This window comes from Amblyomma mixtum, chromosome 3 (genome assembly GCF_055824585.1).
Source record: "Amblyomma mixtum isolate Tamu chromosome 3, ASM5582458v1, whole genome shotgun sequence".
In the NCBI taxonomy this organism is placed as follows: domain Eukaryota; kingdom Metazoa; phylum Arthropoda; class Arachnida; order Ixodida; family Ixodidae; genus Amblyomma; species Amblyomma mixtum.
In genome coordinates, this window is record NC_143014.1 from 149736080 (window position 1) to 149757594 (window position 21515).

Here is a 21515-nt window from a genome sequence, read left to right on the forward strand (position 1 = left end):
TCACAGTTTGGGTGTTGTAGAATATGAAAAGCTTTGCGGCTAAGTTGTTGTTGTTTTTTTTTTTTCAGGAGTGAAACGGCATTTTATTAGTTAATTATCAGATAATTCAAAAATTCCTTCCAGTCTCTTGGAGTCCAAATTAATTAGGCTTTACTACCCATCATGTTTTCAGTTGCCATTTGTGTGCCAATTCATTATGTAACTCATTTGGCATGACCATATTACAGGTTACGTACTGTTATAGTGTAGTATACATTTCTGTACACGTCGTGTCTTTTAAGTATGACGATGAGTCGGTCTAGTTTTGTTGATGTCGGTTGTAAAAACCATATACTGTATTGGCAAAAAATAAGTACAACAATGTTTCCATATTTATCTTCTTCAATTTTTTTCATTGAGGGTTTGATCCTGGCTGCGGCGGTCAAATTTCGAAGGAGGCAAAATTCTTGAGGCCCATGTACTGGATGTCAGTGCACGTTAAAGAACCCCAGGTGGTCGAACTTTCTGGAGCCCTTCACTGCAGCATCCCTCATAGCCAATAAACCAATAAACCAATCTTTTTTTTTTTCTTACTGAACAGGTATTGAGTTCAATATTTGAAGGCATTTTTTTCTTTGTATTCATGTTCAGTTTGTGTTTGAAAGTTTAATATTTGCTCACCCCTACAAAAGAGATAATTAGGAGGCAGAGCAGCCAACATACCCATGGCAAGTGCTTCGCCAGCATTCACTTTCATAATTAGTAGGGATGTGCGCATATTTGCAAATTGCAAATACTGAATTAAATATTGTCCTATTCGATTATTCAAACGAATTTAGTAATGTTTGTTCAAAATTATTCGAAACAAAACGATTATGCCCTCAAGTTTTTAAATACTTTTCGAATAATTGGCACGAAGTTTGAATAAGGCCTGGCATAGTTTTCTTCCTCGACTATTCCAAAAACAGGGACCGTACACGCAGTGTACATGCTGCCGGTATGTGTGGGATGTAGGGTGCCTCTATATAGCGCTCCTATCAAAGGAAGCTGTATCAAGGCACCCTAGCGGGAGGGAGGGTTCAGTGCCACGGGGCTGTCCATTCGCGTGACGGTGTTTTAAATCATCATACATGGCCTCGGGCAGGGCCCATGCAGATTCAGCAAAGCGAGCCTTTATGTCTGACCTCGGAGTCCAAGCCTCATACGTAGCTCTCACCCATATCATGCGTGCACTGAGATGTGGCACTAGTTTATCTTCCGTTTGTCAACAGCAAAAGTATACTTGTCTTATGCGCATAGCATGACAGTGATAAAGTTACTACACTGACTTTGTGTTGTGACCCCCAAATGGAGATTAGTGTTGCGTCTTTTAACAGATGCAGCTATAACTGTGAAATCAGCGCTTCGCTGTTTCTCACAATTGCTCATTGTATTCGCACAATAGCGAATATTCATAAAAATATTTGATTCATATTCAATTTGGTTTTTAGCTAAACTCTTCGTATTCGATTTGGTAGCAAAGCTACGCTATTCGTATTCGATTCGGTTTGGAAAAGAGTACTACAGTAGAACCCCGCTGTTACGTTCCTCACTGCTGCGTTTTCCCGGCTGTTACGTCGTTTTCTTCGGGTCCCGGCATAGCTTCCATAGGATCCAATGTATTGGGAACCCCACTGTTACGTCGTAGCCAATGAAACGTTCCCGCATGATACGTCGGAACCGGGCATGCGCGCCGGAAATGCGCGACAACCGCCATTTTGATTTTTTGACTAGTCTTGGCCAGGCTTGGCTACGGAACTGGCTGCAAGAAGCCGCACGCGAGTTGGAGAGGCCACCACTAGATGGCTATCTGCCTCGCACGCGGAACGCCGCGATCTTTATCGTGGGAGGTGGTGACGAGGAGGCGCACGGCTGCGGTCGCTTATCAGTTTTTCTCAGCCAGCGTCCGCTTCGGGGGACGCAGTTGTTGTGACGCGCGTCTTTTCTTTTCTTTCACTCTTTCTTTTTATCTTTTAACTCTCCTCTATCTGCAAGTGACAGCGGTGGTGGCTCGGCTGGAGCCAGTCGGCAGGGCCCGTGCAATTTCCTTTTCATCCTTCTCTCAGTCGCAACAACATCTTTATCGTGCTTTGATGGCGTGATAGCGTTGAGTAAGCGGAAGGGGCTTCCCCTTGACGAAAAGCTAAGCTGGACGTACTAAACGCAGTCGACAGGCAGTCAGGGCGGCTTACGCGGAGCAGCGCGGCGAGCAGCCTACGAACATTTCAGTGCTTGACGCTGTGCACAACGTCGCTTCAGCGTGAACTGCAGTGAGCGCGTGAACTGCAGTGAGTGCGTGAACTGCACAGCACTGCTGCGTGCGGTGTGGCCGCACCGCAAAGCGACGCTGACAGCAATGCGGCCTTGGCTATTGAGAAACGCGTTGTTCTTTCCAGCGAGCGAAAGAAACTGCAATCCACCATTCTCGATTTTTTAAAGTCCTAGGGTCAATTTGCGGGAATGAATTGTTTCAAGTCAAAGCTGCACTGTTTTCATTAATTTTCGGTGCTTTCCTCACTGTTGCGTTTTCCCGGCTGTTACGTTCTTTTTTCCCGGTCCGGTGAAAAACGTATGAACGGGGTTCTACTGTATTTACACACCCCTACTAATTAGGCCTCGGGGTGCTGAACTGAGTGTTGTAACTGGTGGGCCGTTACTGTTTTACTTCGCGACTTGGATAAGATTAGGGGAAGCAGTTAGCATTAGGAATGAAAAAATCAGAGCTATGAAGCAGTTTTTTCCATGTTTGCAGTTTTCACTTTGCATAGCCATGCCATCTTTATCTGTTCACAGTCTTGGCCTAGCCTCCCACTCACTTCACCTGTTCTTTTTTGTGCATTAGGGAGAGATTCTAGACTCGGACAAGTTCCTTGGACCCTAATTACTTCATTTCGGGCAACGCACAATGGGGAGCAATGTATTGAGTGCGCGTTCATGCATGTTACACGATGAATTCACCATGTGCTGATTCATAGGGAATATCAATGTGCCATTTGGGCGGGTCTTTTTTGATTAAGGGGTGTTAAACTTGGTAGGCATCTTTGGATACATGAAAGTGAATTAGTTAGCTGCCTTTTTTTCTTGCAGGGCAAAATGAATTGTTAAAGTTCTTTTGCTTTGTAAAAGCATTGTTGAAGCAGAACCCCACTCAAAAAAGTTCATTGTTAAGGGAGATGATTTGTGTTGTATGGTTTGCTGATGGGGAATCGCAAACACTTTGTTGTCACACAAGTTTTGTTGTAGCAGCATTCATTGTAGTGGGATTTGTCTGTAACAAGTGTCAGCAAGTGAAGGTTACAGATAAACTGCTTTAGGAAAGCAGGAAAGGTCATTGCTGTCTTGGTGTGCTGAAAGGGTTGTTGTGAGCTTGAAAAGTTTCGCTCTCTGCTGCAGCATTGCACCTCTGACAGATTCATGGCTTTGTAAACTGTCAACTCCTTGCTGATGCAATGCAGGGACCAACTGCAGTGGGTCGTGTGCTGCCTCCGCAGCCAGGCGGGTGCCCTCCGCTGGCATTCAGCAACCCGGTGTACCGCTGGGGGGGCCTTCAGGAGCCCCAGCCAGAATCTCTCACTGGTAAGCTGGTGTTGATAGCTGGAGCTCCAAAGCTGCTTGAGGGATTTTGCAGAAACGTATTTAAAGTGGATGGCAGTCAGGGTATGTACATTGGGTGCTTATCAGTAGCGGTGCTGCCAGCACCCCGCAGATTCCGTGCTTACTGTCCGTGCCTTGCTCATCACCTGTAACATGGCGCCCTGCCGCCCAGCATCAGTAGTAGATGTATGTGAATAGGGACATTTCAGCACAAATCAAATTGCATCGAATATTGGCCGATCGTCAGCCACTGTAGGGAAAAGGCCTCTCCTAATCTCCCAATGTTATCTTCCCACCTGATTATCAGTCATTTTTGGCTATGTCTCTGTTCCTAGGTATGCACTATATATTAACTTTGCAAGCAACTGGTTATCTGTTCTCACCATTGTGTGTTCTTCCCAAGTCTTTTCTTAATTTCGCCTAGCATGTTATCAACTCGTCTTCACAGTTCCACACTGCTCTCTGTCCTTCTCTTACTGTTACATTCATCATTTTCTTTTCCATGGCTCATTGCACTGACCTTAGTTTCATATCTAACCATTTTATTCCACCTCATACATGAGCACTGGCAGGATACTTCAGTTGAATTCTTTTCAGGGGCAACGGTAAGCTGCTGCTCATAACTTGGGAGTGCCTGCCAAATGCAATGCAACCCTTCTTTCTCATTGCCCAGATCTGGTGCCATTACTTGGCATATATTAATGTACTGTCACCTTTTCCAGTTTATAAAATCTCTTGTCTCTCACTTCTGGTACTTCACTACTTGGTGTAAACTGTTGTTGCATTGCCAAACCATTGAGCATATCTTTTGTTTGTACTTATTTTAAAGCCTTCCGTTGCATGAGGGGTGTTCAAGTTCTGTTTCCTGGGCATTGATTTGTTTATTCGGTTATGAAATGCAAAGGTGCTGCATTGAATTGAAAGTTAAAGTGTACTTTCGCCTGGGAGGAAATCACTTTTCAACATAGACTCTTATTAATATATGAACTCAGTTAAACTCAATTAAGATGAATTCTCAGATAAGGTGAACAATGTTTCCCATAGACTCAGTATAGAAAAAATTTGCTTAAGACAAACTATTTCACATCTCCCTGTATTAAGACTAGCTTTCTCAGCGATCATGACCCGCAGTGACTTCACACAGGAGTACTAACAAAGCATTCACGCGATACTCTCGGGGCAAGGAAGAGAGGAAAAAAAATTTGAAGAACGATTCCCTGCAAGAAACATTCCCCACACCTTCATGCTTGCTTCCGCGAAGAAACTTCCCCTCGCCTTCACAGATATGGGAAACTTTCTTGCGATGGTGTGCTTTCGTGTGGACAAAGCAAGGCAGGGCACCTTCGTGCCGGTCTGTGAAGAGTGCAGAGATCTGACATGGCCAAGTCTCGATGTCACATGCATGTCACGTGCTGTGCATTGCCTCTGGTGGTTGGAGAGCCACGTAGAGTACACCTTCTCGTTGACTTGGGACTTGCACAGAACATCTGTATTCATAGCACAGAGATCTGACATGGCCAGATATTGGCATCACATATGCATCACATGCATTGTGCATCTGCTTATAGCCTGTTACAGAAGGAGTGGAATAAGAGAGAGAGAGCGTGTACTGCTAAGATACTAATACTGTACTGATAAGAGAGAGAGCCTGTACTGTTAGGGTAGTCAGGCTAGCTGGGTACCTTTGGAGTGCTTGAAGCCAGAAGGAAAGCAAAAAATTGGGAAAAGAAGACAAATAATGGTCTCCACTGATGAGAGAGAGGGGGAAAAATACTGTTAAACCTACAGTTAAACCTGGATGTAACGAACCTCCGTGTAACGAATTCTTCGACATTACGAAGTTTCTCAATTCCCTGACGCCGCCCCCATTGAAGCACGTGTATTTGAGACTGTCATGTAATGAAGGCGTTGAGATGGTTGATCTTGATATAACGCACTCGCTACTCCGACTCTCTGTTAGCTTGTGCTGAGTTAAGAAATTCGGCAGAAAAGTTTCATGATGATAAAGCACGAACTGACACAAGAGGAATGTCTACAATCGCTTATGAGCGACCGCAGTTTACACAACACATCGTGCTCCAGCGCCGTGAGCGCATCTCCGCTGCTTTCACTTTTGTAATGTCATACCACTGGGCACTAAAACAGTTCATGCTCAAAAGCAACGAAAAGTAATACAGTCTAGCCCGGTTATAACGAAGTCGGCGGGAATCGGAAATCACTTCGCTATATCCGCTACTTCGTTATATGTGGACTACGCAAAAAAAATGCAAACATCGGCATACCGATTTATTGCCGCTGAAAGAAGTCGTCCTGCGTCCCCTGAACACGTTTCGCGAGTGCGGACTTCAGGATTGCGGCTTCCATACCATCCAACTGCGAACCAAAGATCTGGTCGAACTCCGCGATAACGCGATAACGATAAAAATGAGCCACGCTTCCAACATGCACAATGCTGCCGCGCTTTCTCCCTGCCTTGCGCACCGCGGCACCGACATAAAACAAAGCGCGCGCTGCCACACCTCCTGCAGTCTGCAGTCCAGCCGTGGCGCCGACTGCCTGGGAGAAATAGAGAACCGAGATTGGCCAAGATGGCCGCTCTCTGCGACGTCATCGAAAAAAAAAAAATCGTCTCTGTTCTTTTTTACATTTTTCCCCTGCGCGGCGTGCTCTACCGCTCTACGCCGTGACGCCGTTCAAGGACGGCGCAACACGAGACCGGCGTGCCATGCGATGCAGTGAAGCAACCTTTCGCTCCGCAGGAGAGCAGACGACAGCACGAAAGGACGCCGTCAGCCGAATTTTGCTCTTATTTTCGAGGAAAAATAGCCTCAAGGACGCTAAAATGTGTTGTTTGGCAGATTATTTTTCGGTTGGTATTAAATCTCTTCGTTATATCCGCTGACGCGCTCTTATTTACTTCGTTAAAACCGGACCCAAAATGTATTGAAAATGCAAAAATGGAAATGGGAAATTGAAATCCCTTCGTTATAACCGCTATTTCGCTATAAGTGGCTTCGTTATAAACGGGCTAGACTGTAGTACATAGCAAAAAAGACACTGCACAAGAAGCGCGCGTTCATTGCCGCCGCGGGGTTGCTTACGTGATTCCGCTGCCAACAGCTCTCACGCGTTGGGAGGCCGCAGTCTTCTGGTCAGTAGGATGTGAATGAAGTGCATGTACGTGTGTTCATGGGAAATTTACTGTAACTGAATTTTTCTTCACTTTCGGAGGGTGAATAATGGAAAATTTGTAGTAGTTGGTTAAGGTGTACTGTCGTATAGTGCGTACTTTTCCCACGTCCCCGCCAACTATACGTATTAGCAGTGCTTTACTGTAGTACTTACTGAGAGCTCCTCATACTTTGCTTGTTTACGTCCCCAGTCATGGCTGCAATTCAAACTTTGGTTTGCTTAAGTTTCATCATCAAATTGGAGGCTGCTGATTCCAATTAACTCTTATGCAATCGCTATGTAACACTTCTCTGAAAAAGCCATGGTGAGCCCACAACATGTCATGTATATGTAGCACAGGAGCTAGCAGCGCCTGTGCAGGGGCATTAATTGAATTGTGTGCCATTGCATTTTTTTTTTTTTTATTTGAGAGCTTGTATAGCTGACCTAAACATTGAAAAGGTTTTCAGAGGTTTCAGTTAGTGCTCATTTTAGATCCACCAAACAAGTTTTGTAAAGTTCTTGCATACCCTGCGTACTTTTTCACAAAACCATGTGACATCCTTGCAGGAGGAGAGAGTGGCAGTAGTGGTCACAGCAGTGCAGCTGAAAGCGAAGCAAGCGGTACTTCAAGTCCATCCTCACCGCACCTCTGGGAAGATAATTTTTTGGGGTATGACATTTTCTGGCTTATTAAGGCTACAGCAGAAATTAACTAGCCATCCCTCTTTACGTCAAGTACTACCTAGGTGTAGTCCAGAATTGACATCAATTCAGACTCCTTGGATGTTTTGATTCGTTTCTAACTGGCTGAAATTTATTTATTTTTTTTTTTTGAGCTAGAATTATGCACAAAAATATAGATGGTGACACATAAGGAGCCTACATTTGGTCGCTTTTTGTCTGTAAGCATTATCTCTTAATGGTGGTATGTTGCTGAAAACCTTGTGACGTATGCTTATTCACTACTGTGTACGTGTTGCTGTGATCACACAAGAATCTCGCAAGACACAAAAGAATCACTAGAGTGGCTCCTTTAGGGGTAGGACCCAACTGTCAGTGACTCTGCCATATTTGCTGACGAAAGTTGTGTAGCATGACCTTCATACATGCATTGAAAATCTGCATTGTGACACTAGAACTGACTGCTTAGAAAATGGCAGTTCTGTTTTTAGACTGCATACCAGACATTGTTGTGCTGGGAGCTTTGAAATAGCACACAGAGCACATCAGTCACCTGTGACCCACGCTCAATGAGTGAAGTGGGAAAAATATTAAAATTAAGGGTGACCTGACACTGTATATAGTACTCGTGTAAGGGCCGCACGTCCAACTTGGAAGTCGGTAATTCGAAAAAAATTTAAGCCACAATAATTTTCATGTATACATAATTTTTCTCACGTGATGTTTTCTGCTGGGGGCCAAAAAAAGAATACTGACTGCAACACTTCGTATGACCATGAAGCGTACGAGGCGTACGCGTAGGCGTGGTACGAGGCATCGGTTTGCAATCGTGTAAATACAGTATTGATCACAGTGCCAAGTTCAGAGCGTTCCTATTATGCGCGGAAATAAAAAATCGTTTTTCATGACCAAACTAGGGGTGCGCCTATTTTGCGAGTAAATACGGTAACCTTGCTACTGGTTTACCATCACACAATAACCTCTCATTAAAATGAACATATAATTGATTTCCATAAGGCCTTCGACATAGAAACACACGGAAAAGCAGGCCAGGTGGAGGCCACCTCGCGCCAATGGCCACAGGTCGCACTCGTGGAGTGCCGCTCTGAACCATCGGCCAAGCTGTCATTACTGTCAGCCGAGCGTTGTCAGATAACTCATGGTCATGGGCCGCCAATGAGTAGGGATCTCTTATTCCAGGCGCTTATTTAGTGCTGGTGGTCGGGCAAACCTCATATCATCCATACTTTCAATGCATTATGTATTTGAAGCCCTTGCATGAGTATATACGGTATTTGAAATCTTCAACACAAATCAAATATGTTTGTTATTCGGTTCATATTTAATTTGAGAAATTGATATTTAAGAATTTCCAAATAGATTCGAAACCTTGTGAATATTCAGTAGTGATATAATGCTGCACCGACTTTCATAAATCCATTCGGGGCGAAACCACAAGATCTGGGCATATTATCCGAAGATTTAGTTCAGAGTATCGGGAAGGCAGTACAAAGGCGTCCTATTCACTTTCTTCTCAGTCGTTTACAGACTAATCACTTTTGGACACTGCTAGGCATTGACCTCATGCGAAATTCCTCAAGTGGGCTTTCCCTAATATCACACGTGATGAGAACAAGATGGTCGACCACTCGCTTCGAACAGTCGCAATGCAAAAACATGTGGTTCTATGGCGATAGTCATTATATACGAAGTCTACCCTTGGCCTTCATGTAGATGAAGTCCATAATACTGGGCAAGCACCCAGAGTGCACCCACTGAAGGATGCTCTGGAGGACAAGCCTTCTGGGCCTAGAGGGTGCCCAGAAGTGGTCTGGTCTGCTAGGGGCGCTGGAGGGTGGAGGTTTCACACACGCGCAACAGGTTCTTTGTCGAAGGGGGTAAACCTTGAACTGCCATCTCGGACAGGGTTCATGCTAGGAAGTCCATGCAGCATTGGGAATATAGGAAGTCTCAACGCTAAGCAGCAGCCGCCTCCACGTGAGATTTGCGACTTCCTTGCATTCTTCACCGGCCTTCACAACTTTGGTTGTTTTCTTACAGCATTCCTGAGGTTACCACATTGTACTCTTTGCATGTTGTCTGGTCTGAGAGGGCTTACTTATAGTGGACAGTGCCTTGTCGAGCATAGAAACTCTTTTGTTGCTCCAACTTTGCCATGCCATTTTTCAGTGTAGGCACCCTGGTAGCTTTCACTGGTTGAGCTGTGCTTTCGTTTATTTTTCGTAGCTGTAGATCGAGGTCTCATCTCCTTTATGATCTTTAGAAAAATTTCTTCAGCCGTTAGCACCGCCCAGCGAGTCCTGTGAAACTTCAGCATGAGCTTTTTTCTGCTTCTTTGTTTTAAACAAAACAAGGAATTGGTCACAGTTAAATCCACAGTCATAATTTCAAAATCAAAAACAGTGGTCTGTGGAACCTCCTTGGCCGTCTTCTAGTTCTCTGGCTGCCATACAGTGGTCTTCGTCGACTGCAGCTCTCACCGACTTCATTTTCAGGCTTTGCTAGCTCTGAAAGGCCTCCCACAGTGCTCATAGCTTTCATTATTACTGCAACCATCCCTGAATCAGAGCTGCCAGAATTATGTCTGTGTTTCACTTATGAGATTATATCCAGAAGATTTACCAATTACTTTGAATACTTGTGAAAATGAACAGCCATGCTAGAAGCAGCACATGATGGAAACACCCTGTTCCAGTCACTGTCATTCAGAACGCAATATTTACACTGTTCTCCTCTGCGTGGACACATCTCTGTTATAATTGAAGGGCCAAAAACAAAAGTGATTAGTCTTGCATGTGTTGGGGTCCTCTCTGGTAGATAATGAGGTGAGGTGTCTGAGTTAGATGTACAGTCGAACCTGCATGCATCATACTCGCAAAAAATACTCCTACGAGTTCGATATAATAAGTAAGTTGGTGCAAATGTAGCAGTAAATTTAACAAATTACAAACACAATGAGAGGGAAAAAACATTTCTATGGCAGCCACTTCCTGTGTGCAGATTATCGAGCGAAATAGTTGTGAATTTTTTCATTCTCTTTGTCTTCATTGCCTCAGAGATAACACATTTTTCAATGTTGTCGATGGACTCCGAACGGCTGAGACTGTAGCCTTCTATCAGCGCACAGTAGCAACAATCCGTGTGAGCATATGAAGCACATGAGCGCGGATTCTTTCCAGTCCTCATTACCCTGGTGTCCTGGCTACCAGCGACATCATCAGTGATGTCTTCGTCTGCAAGCTCCCCTGCGGTCCCAATGTCATGGAGACAGTCTCCTGCGGCTGCCCCATCGCAAATAGCTCCAGGAAATTCGGACAACTGATTCTGCAAATCACCAAGATCCGCGACGGCTTCATTGAGCTCACTTAACCAGGAGTTTGCTCCATCTTCTTCGGAAAAGCAGAGACCAGACTGTTGGAAGAAATTTTGTATGGTTTCGTTTTAGTGCACTAGCACCTAATGTGGCCGTTCCCCGCATTTGGCCATTGTGTGTTTGTTTGTCTGAAGCCTGCTGTGGCAGGCTGCTCACCTGCTCAGGTTGGCCACCATATATAGCAAACTGCCCACCGTGTCTGGTGGCAGCTCAGTTAATCCCGAGAGGCTGCTCGTGAAGAGCAAGCTGGGTCACAACCCAACCCAAGTCCCATCGATGGCAGCACCTGCCATCGCTTGACCGCCACCACTGCGCCAAGAGCATAATGTCGACTCCCAGGGATCTATGAGTGTAAAGGAGAGAATGACCAATATGGACATGAACCCATTATCGCTATCCGAACAACTGCCATCCGTTAACACCGGATGTGAACACCGAAACCAAAGTGAAAACCGAATTGCTAGCATAACCAGCCTTCACCGCGCGGATTAACTCCTGGTCCAAGGGTTGAAGCACTGCCGTAGCGTTCGGCGGCAGGAAAGAAGTTCAGTGTCACTGAAACTGGCACTGCAGCGGTGGGCAGAGCAGTTGTCTGCGCTTTTCCGTTCCACTGCTGCGTGAGCTTCTTGAGGGTGGCGGCCTTGTGGAATGTGAAAGCAAGTGAACTGGTGGTGGGTGGGTAGCACTTCTGGAAGGTAGAGTTGGGTGGATATGGTGCTTCTGGGAATGGAAGTGGGTGGGTGGGGCTTCCCCCTAGCTACAAGGGTGTGGTGGGGAGGTGACTGGTGGGCAGTGCTTCTGGGCGTGGAGGCTTTGGTCACCAAGTCTTCACTCACCAAGAAGCTTCACACAGGTAGCGTTGACATTTTTGCCAAGTGCCACTGTTACTGCAGTTGCAGGGAAAAAAACGATGCGCTATCATATGAGCGGGCTTTTCCCACGGGTATGCAACATGAAGAGGAGAAACGCCAGTGGCTTCTTTGCATTGTCTAAAGGCAAGTGGGGGGAAACATCTCAGAGGTGCAACTATGCTGTTGCATACAAGCATGCCAGGTCTGGGGAACACAGCATGAAGGGCAGAAACATTTTGACGGTCTGCCTCCGTGGCGGTTTCCCTGCAGTACACAGTACTGCAAGGGGGCGAAGCATCTGTGAACAACTAGGAGGAGATCCTGGCTACTTTTACCATTGCTGTCAACTGACCAGATGCGTTGTAAAGTTTCTTCTGCGCTAAGGACAGCGCAGATGTGGACTGAATTTTGGAAGCACTAAAAAGGAACTGTTCAGATCTTGTGTGAAGAAATGCTAAAGGACATTTTTATCTAGTGAAATTGTCAATAAATGCCTTTGTAACTCGTTTGATAGTTGCATTTTTCAAATCTCGGGCAGTTTAGATCATCCATTTTGCTGGATAATACATTTTTGTGTTTTTTTAACATATCAGTGAGATTTTATTGTATATCGTGAAGAGTAAAGAGGAGGTGCTGCATTGACAGTTCTTTTATGGGCTGCATTTGTATGGAACATTCTGTTGAACACTTTACCTGGTACTAGGTTCAAAGTTTTGCAGTACATGCCAGAGTCAACCCTTCTGTGTAAAGCATGGTTGCAAGCAATGGTAGTTTAGATTAGGACATGATTGGCATTCCTGGAGCTCATATTTTGCAATTAGTAGTGTTTCAACAAAGCAGTGCATGTGAAAGAACAAAAGAATGCATATGACATGTAGCAGTACACTCTGTTTCAGGGCTGCCGGCGAATTGGCTGGAAGAAGTCGAGAGGGCGACGAGAGGCTTGCTTGCAGAAGCCTTCGTGAAGTAAGTATCGGTGCAGCTGGGTCTTAGTTGTAGGTGCTGTTTGGTGTGAATCAAGATATGATTGCTAAGGATGGCATTTTTCATTGTATTCTGTCTGTCTGCACCAGTCAGTAGCAAAAACCACATCAGTGAAGCCCTGAAACATATTCTAAATGTCCCAATTATGATTGCTTCTGAGGCTCGTTACGAGCAGTTTGAGGAATGAAATTTACTGTGCAGTTAAGTTTGATAGAATCGATGCTGGGGGCATTAGAAACCAATAACACTGAAAACAATTCAAACCTGACATCTTATATCCATTAATTACCACACGAGGTCCGAAGCTTCGCTTGCCCTTCTAAATGTACTGGTAGACACAAACTAAAAACGAGGTGGGTGAATATCACATTTTTGTTTTTCAAAGCAGATATAGATAATAAAAATTGATTTAAATCAAGTGGAATGTTTTCAAAGGGTTTCTATTTAATAAATCGCAAAAGCAAGGCCATGAAAGGCACTCAGTTACTGTTTTTTCTCCAATGTAGAGCAACCATGATTGTAGCGCATGGGTCGACATTGTAGGCTTGAAACAGATAAAGTACACAAATGTTTAACGGGAGGAGCGTGGCCGAAGTGTACAGAAAGACGGGTATAAGTTTATGAAGTGCCTCAAGAAAACCGCTTTCTTGTGGCTCGACTTCTAGGGAAGGCAAGAGCACTTTCGAGCATTAAAGGTGCACTGAAGAGGATTCTGAACTTGTCTTTTTGCCGCGGGAACTCGATCTACACGTTCCAAGCATTCTTAGAAACGGCAACTGATTGCCCTGTATGGCCGATTTCCCTAATTAAATCGAATTAACGTCCGGCTCCCGCCCTTTTTTTTTAATTCTGCCTCGTACGATGGGCGGAGTCGACCAACGCGTGAAGTTCCTTTCAGCCAGCTCCGTGGAGGCTTTGCTTTCGCTTTATTTTGTTTTTTAGGTTTCCATGAATAAATAGTTTCATTCGCAGATAATATAGCCGCAAAATAACCCCGCAGAAATAAAAATACGCGCGGACTATTTGCTGCTACGGACTACTACGTATTACTCCGCCGATGGCAGAGCGGCTAGCCGCCACGGGACTGGGTGAAAGGCACTCCACGCGTTGGTCGACTCCGCCCACCGTAGGAGGCAGAATTCAAAAAAAAGGGCGGGAGCCGGCCGTTAATTCGATTTAATTTGGGAAATCGGCCATACAGGGCAATAAGTCGCAGTTTCTAAGAATGCTAGGAACGTGTAGATCGAGTTCCCGCGGCAAAAAGACAAGTTCAGATTCCTCTTCAGTGCACCTTTAACAGAGTGTGGCAGTTGCTGCCACAGTTACTATGTGAACGTTTCCTGCACTTCTGTTTCACGAGAGCCATGCAAAAGATTCTCAGGTAAGGCTGGTAGCATGGAGTTCTGCCATGACTTCATCTCTTAGCCATGCCTCCCGAATGTTGGTAGCCATTCTCAGCAACATTTAAACGAGTCGGCATCATACGCACGAAGCCGTTGTAAAATTGCGTGGCAGCACGCCAGCTCGATGTTGCCGAAAAATACGTCATAACAAGGAAAGCAGTGAAGAGCGCCTTTTCACGTGCATTAGCAACACAAAGCTTTCCCTGCACACGAAGCAGATTACTGCTTTACCATGTGGCATCGACGGTGCTAAGCATGTTGAGGTTGTCTGCCAAACTGTAATAGAATGAACGGAAGGTCTTTACATATCACATGTTCTGTCGCGTTTCCCCCGCACAATGTGTTGAAATCACGCTTGGTGTGCAAGTGTGCCATCTCCGGGGACGAGTTTCTCGATGCTCTGCAGCAGCTCCGATATGTGACGCGCCATGCTGGTTACCTTATTTAAATATTTGCAGTTCGTTGGTCGACTAATATGGCATTCTGACTTTTGTTTGTTTGTCTCTTTTCCTGTTTCCCAAAGTTGGGGGCCGACCTGCAGGGCGCATCAACCAATATGCAAGTAAATATGGCTTAGTGTGCCTTTGTCTCCGCATAATATTCGATTATAATTTCAGTGAGGAGGGACTTTTCGCTTATATTTTCAGTGAAAAAAAATCCCGTTACATTTGCGTAAATGCAGTAATTGCGCACAAGTATTTCACTTGTTTTCATTGTTACTTTTATTGCTTATTATACCTTTACTGCAACACAGAAAAAATTGAACATGGCCTAGCCAGATTGAGTACCTCGTTCTAATGAGAAAGGTTGTGCAAACTGAAAATGAAGCTTTTGTAAGCTAGAAAAACAAGCAAAAAAATTTGCTGGTGGTTTAGCTCCGGTTAAACCTAGTGTGTACGCGACAGCTTCATACATGTGGTTACATGTGGTAAAGCTACCACCCTCGGAGGGTAAGGACGCTCTGTTTGTAAAGTGGCCAAGCAGTGACGCGCATCTGTAGCTACTGCGTATGCGCAACGCACACAGCGAGGCTGCGGAGTCACGGGTGGCAGCAGCGCAGCAGAGAAGCCGGCGGCGGCTGTAGCGCACCTGATGCGCAGTGCATGCGCAGTAACGGCTTCGGCTCAGCCCGGTGACCTTGGCTTTACACGGCATAGTGAAGCTATCGCTTCAGAATTAAAAGGTGGATAACCCTGCCACATTCCATTACCATGACTTAACTAGAGTGACATCTGGTGCAATTTTAAGCGGTTCTGTCTGACTGACAGAGCTGCTTATGAGTCCACCTCAGCATCATGAGAGGTGGATCATTCACACTCGGAAATGTTTTCTTCATTTGCCCACGCGCTCGGCCGCGTACTCGCATCCACTCACTGGCACTCACATCTACTCCCAGTGAAGTTTGTTGCGCATGTTGTCATGTGGACAGTGTTGTTTTAGGTTTTGATTACTTTTTTTTGACAGGAGAGGGGATCCGAATTTTATTTACAGCCACAGCTGCCAATGCTAGTGGGTAAAGCAGCCCTTGTTTCGGCTCTCTTCCCCGAGCACAGCCTGGTGCGTGTCCAGACACCTCACAGGTGCAGTTACAAGCAGTTAGGGGTTGTGTTCAGCTCTTCAGCCAATTTTTGTAGTGTTGCTACTCGAAGGAGTGGTTGGGGGGGGGGGTCACTTGTTGCGTGTCATTCACAGTCCGGACCCATAAAAAAAAGTGTGCTCCTACACTTACTGACTGCTGGGACTAAGTGGGTGTTTTTCGATAATAGTGCTAGCTAGGATGCTCAGTTTTACTGTTAACGCTCAAGGCGTTCTGTGTGCGGGGGTATATGTTTCAGTTTCAGTTTCAGTTTATTTCCCACAACAAGTACAGGGCATGTACGAGGTGTGGCGGGGGTGACGGGATAAAAGCTGCGTCAAGGGCAGCTTGACTGGCCCCGTCTCCCCGAACAACATGGCAGCAAGCACGACAGTTCAGAAGGACAAAAAATATATATGATGGGAAGAATAACAAGGAACAAATGCAAAAAAAATATACGAACAAGATAAGTGCAAAAACAGTGAATGAGTGCATTAGTTAAAAAATACAATCAAATCTTACAGTACAGGTTAGTTAATAATGTCGAATAATTTTTTCTTGGTTAGAACCCGCAGCTGCTCTTCCGTTAGCTTATATTTGTGAAGTGTACTAGGCAGCCTGTTTCGAAGCATCTGGAGACCGTAGTTAGTACGTGATCGCGGAACATGCCATTGTTCATGGTGGCGGGTGGAGCGAGATGATATGTTAATCTGCAAGTTTGCAACGGCTCGTAATGTTGTTATATTTTTATGGATTTGTTGTTATATGGTTGTTATATTTTATGGAAAGGTGCCGTTAAATGTGTGCGAGATGGTCTTAAGTGCCCATAATGAGCTTGCCTTAATGATAGCTTGTCCAGGAGTCTGCATGGATACAGTGTACACATATGGCAACTGTAAATATATTAGTCACGGGGGGAAACGAGTTTTTTTTTTGTAAAGATTGAAAATTGAGTGGGATTCCAAAAGTAGTGAAAAGAAATTGTAGTACCATACTGGTTCGGCGGAGATTTTTACGCAGTAGCATTAGAGGACCCGTTCTCAAGAAAAGCCAGCGTCCATCCGTGCATTTGTGTTCATGATAAAACAGATGGCCCACCATGGCACTGCATATCAGCTCATTGGTTGAGGCATAAACATTGTCCTGAAGAGCTGTCTGGGCAAAAATTAGCCTTACTACGGGAGCTCATGAAGAGCAACCTAGGTCTCACAAGCCCCATCGGTCGTTGTGTTCGAAACAGCCACCTGCCAGGGCAGTGGCACATTGCTTAACGGCTGCACCACTATGCCAGTAGTGGTATAAGGACTCCCCGCGATCTATGAACCTATGCAAGGGGAGGAGTACTTGCGGAAGAGGGGTCTCTGTTGCTATCACATTGTACTTTCAGGGGTAGGTTAAGCATCTTTCAAGTTTTTAGTGCGAGAGCACTGTTTCCCCAACCAAGAATCTTATGGTGTCCCTGATCTTGAGGGTGCAGAAATAAATATTGCTGCGACTGGATTTCGAACAAACAGATCAGCTTCGCTGGCCGCTGCACGAGAGCACTATGCTATTGCTGCAGGTGATCACGCCTTGTGTCAAGCTGCAGCACACACTCGCACTGTGCATTGCACATAGTCATCTTCTTTAACTTCCATCTGCAGCGTGAACAGCGTAACCTTGATCAGAGCTTAACCTGAGTCTAATATCGTCGCCAGAGGTGCCAACGACCCAGCAAAGCAACACCATGTGCCACCAGGCTAAATACATGCTTTCGCATGTCTACTCAGTTTAACTAGGTTAAAACCCTACCACTTTTTTTGCTATGATGATTGATTGGCTAAGCTCGAAACCACACGAGATCAAATTGTGGTAATTGGCTGTCGCTGTAGCATGGATGGGAACACTGAGATTTAGTGGGACGGTTTTGGCAGGATTTAGGGCTGATTCTTGCAGGTTTCTACGTGAGTTAGTCGCTTGTTAATAGTTCTATACTTGCAAGTTTTTTTTATCTGTTGTAAATGAAAACTTTTGGCAAAAGTTGAACTTGAGTAATAGGATTTAGCATTAACGAACATGCATGACATGTAGCAACATAGCATAGCAAAAAAAACAGTAGCAGCGCAAAAAAAATATTCGAAGGGGACACAAAAGCTCGGCGTTAAGGGTATGATACGATAGCGTTAATGGGTGAATGCCCATATACAGTAGAACCTTGATTATATGACTTTCAGGGGACCGCACAAAACTGTCGTATAATCCAAGCGTCATATAATCGAAAGTCTCGCACAAGTGATGCATTCACGTAATAAACGTGTCTGCAACTCTAGCTTTAAAGTTCTTTTCCCTGCACGTTATAAAAGCTCCTGTTTTCATTCTGCAAGAATTAGTTCCGAGATTACGCGAAGCCAGGCTTTTTGGCGTTGAAGAGGCGGCTTTAGGCAAGTTGTGCAAGCGCTCTCATCCCTGCGTGTTAAGTAGATGTCACATGCGCCTCGAAAACGATGATTTGGACGACGTGCCTGAAATATCTGCTCTGAACCTTCAAAGACGTTTTGCGGCATACAGTACAACCATGCCAGCGACACGTCTTTCTGGGCAGACTTTCTTTAGAACTGCTGTCACTCCACGGCAGCAGAGTCTGTATGAATTTGCATCATAAAGAAGGAAAAAAATGTGTCTGCCTGCGACGGGAAAGCACCAGCAGTGCGCTTGCTGCAATGATGTGTGGCCGACCAGGTGACAGCGTGCCACTCGCTCCTGGCTCGCTTGGTGTCACTAAGCCTAATGTGCTTCGCACTGAAGCCGCAGCGGAAAGTGCTTTCGAACTAGCTGCAGGTGATCATAGAAATGTCTAATCTTGTTACCTCCTCTACAATAACTTCATGCTGCTATGAACGTACAGTTGATTTCTCTAACGCCTTCATCATCGAAGCGTGCAGTAAAACAGGCCAGGCGAGCCGCCTCGCACCGACGGCCACAGGTCGCACGTGCCGAGTCCAAGCCGTAGGCAGAACTGCCATTACAGGCTATCGTGCGCTCAATGGCATCGTTGCACGTGCGTCTCTGTCTTGATTCTGATTTGGAACCAGCCAGCTTAATTGATGTCACGTCTGCCAATAAAGTGCTCCACCAGCATCTGTCATTCCGCATGGTTCCTGCCAGTTGTCGTACGAAGCAGGGTGCGCATATTTTTCCGTCGTATAATCGAGGCTTTTAATGCATTATCCATGTGGGAGATTCTCTGGGCCTGCACCAATTCGTCGTAAAATGCGGGTCGTCGCATGAACAGGGGACACATAATTGGGGTTCCACTGTATCCGGATTGGTCAGTCTCGACTTTATTCATCGATCCCTGGGAGTCCTTGTAGCACTCCTGGCACAGTGGTGCAGCACTTCAGCAATGCGCCACTGGCCTGCAGTGGCAGGTGCTGCCACTGGTGGGGCTTGTGCGATCCAGGTTGCTCTTCCCTAGCGACCTCTCGCAACCAATCATTAATTCAGCTGCCACCTGCCGCAGTGGTCAGTTTGTTCATGATCCAGTGGGTAGGTTGTGATGACACTGCAAAATCACATGACCTAGGTGGCCCACCTACGTTGCTTCACCGGAGATTTTTTGCTCACAACGTCGACGACAGATTTTCTGCAAAAGGGGGGCCTTGAAGCTGTCATGTTAAAACGAGGGAGGACAAGATGAAGAGGCAGAGCAGCTCTGAAAATAGCGCAGTTGGTTCAGCACTCGTCTGTCCATTTCTTTTTTTTGCTCTGCTGTCGTGTTTTTCTGCAAGTAATCAGCGCATCCTTCCACCAGTCTACCTTCCCTTAACACCATCCAGACGAAAATTCACTTCTCACACTCATATTCTCTCAATTCAGTCACGCTCAAGTCTACTCACACCCACAGTCACTCGCATCCAGTCACTTGCGTTCACAGATGTGAGCGTGAGTACGGTGGAATGAGTGCACCTGCTGACCTGCATATATGAGAGAAAGAAAAGGATTACACACCTGATTATTGAAATCAGTTTTCTTTCACAGCTTCTAGTACAGTTCTATCAGAGAAGAAATACAAAAAGAAAGAAAAACTGATATAGTGTACGTATTGTATATGGGTTTTAACGTCACCAAACAGCACATAGGCTATGAGGGATGCAGAAAAACTGAACATGCAATAAGAAACAAATCAGTCACTTTTGGCGGTGCTGCAAACAGCCAGTTCAGGTTCATTTTTGGCTCTGAAAAGCATTCACGTGCGTTTTGGGCTTGGGTCTATAAATTGGAATATGCAGTTCTAGCAAGGACTTCATTGTCAGCATCACAAAACAGGTTCTGTAGCAACACCAGCTTAATGCGAACTATGTGTTGGTTAGCATGCCTGTGGCCTGCAATGCCCGACTGACGGTAGCTTTCATTTTGGTTGCTGCTCAACCAGACCACTTGCCTTTTCCTGGCTCACGATGACCTCTGACAGCCTCTGTGTCATCAGCAATGTATTGAGTTTGAATCACTATGGCAGGGAGAAAATTGAGCTTTAATTCAGGTTTTTCAGCTCTTGTAACAGAATGGGAATAAAGATTTATATACTTTTAAAATAAAAAAAAAAAACATCTTTCTTTCAAATGAATGTGGGCAGTGGTACAAAGACCAAACTTTAGAGCCCGCATTCTGGATGTGTCCACTGTGGATGTGTTCAAGCAGGACATGTTCAAATGGGTTGAAACTGGGTGTGTTCTCTTTCTCCAAAATGCTGAACGCCGCCATAGTTTCTGATCGCGTCAGTTGCAAGAAGTTTCCACCTATATCAAAAACAGCTGCCTATTTCTGTTTTTGAATAATTGAATATAAATTGTGTGAGTATCCCCCTTTCTATCCCCCTCCCTGAGCATCCCCCTCTCTAAAAGGAGAGAGGGATATGCCCCTTAATCTGCATACACCTGAACCCCCCTTGCCTGCCACTAGCTTTCGAGATCAAGTGTAAGGGCAGTTGTCAAAAGGGTACAGTAGTGTGTTTCCTTCATGAGTACCTGTCTCAACTTGCTCCTTGCATTCGCACCCCTGCTCTGAACACAAAAGGGGGGAGTGCGATTATTTGTGGACAAGCTAGAGAGAGAAGCTAGAGCTGGTGAAGGGATGGCACCATTGCACCCTACAGTCAATGGAAATTTTGGAGTCACTGGAAAGCTTTTTTTTTGTTGACTCCATTGTGTCATTTCAACCACTTACCTCTCATGCAGATTAAGGGGCATTTCTCCCCTTCCTTTTCGAACAAGAATGCTAGAATGCATTCTTTGAACAAGGGTTTTTGGTTTGAAAAGTATATTTCTGTAAGTCAGCTTTCCTGCAATTCTGCAAGTTGTCAGTTCCACCGAATTCTGATCGTATGATACATTTAGTGACCAGCCATAGTTGTGGTAACTTAAGAGTGGGCCAAACCTGGGGGACTCAAAACCAAGAACATAAGTACAGCAGCAATCAGCTGCGAGATTGGCTCCTCCACAGTGCACAAGTGTGATAGGGTGAAACTAATAAAAATTACCACGGTAACAATGAGATTTCTGCTACTTTTGCCCTTGTTGTCGCGAAATTAATATGGTGCAAAGTTTCTTCCATGCTAAGGACAGTGCGAATTTGGTATGAAGTTTACAAGCACCTGAAAAGCTCTTCAGGTCTTGCAGCAGCAAGCGTTGACGGGGATTTATAGGAAATGAAAGAGTCGATACAGTCGTGCCTTGTTGATACGATCCCCATTAAAATAGACAACTCAAATTATGGACACTATATCTGGGCACCAAATTTTTTCAATATATTTACGCCTTGTTAATATGGGACAGGGTGAAAATGCTTTAGAACCATTGGAACCC

The 21515-nt window shown here is 45.2% G+C and overlaps 1 protein-coding gene across 5 annotated transcripts in view; it reads left to right on the top strand.

Annotated features, from left to right (window-relative positions):
• The window catches only part of raskol (Ras GTPase-activating protein raskol), a 94427-nt gene that overhangs the window by 63124 nt on the left and 9788 nt on the right, over positions 1-21515 (top strand). For 3 of the 5 annotated variants that reach the window (XM_089581507.1, XM_089581510.1, XM_089581511.1), the window contains 4 exons: positions 3474-3594; positions 7354-7456; positions 12594-12678; positions 14623-14661. In XM_089581507.1, coding sequence (XP_089437633.1) covers positions 3474-3594; positions 7354-7456; positions 12594-12678; positions 14623-14661 — 348 coding nt within the window. The remainder of the gene's footprint in view (positions 1-3473; positions 3595-7353; positions 7457-12593; positions 12679-14622; positions 14662-21515) is intronic. The other 2 variants (XM_089581508.1, XM_089581509.1) reach the window with 2 other exon arrangements.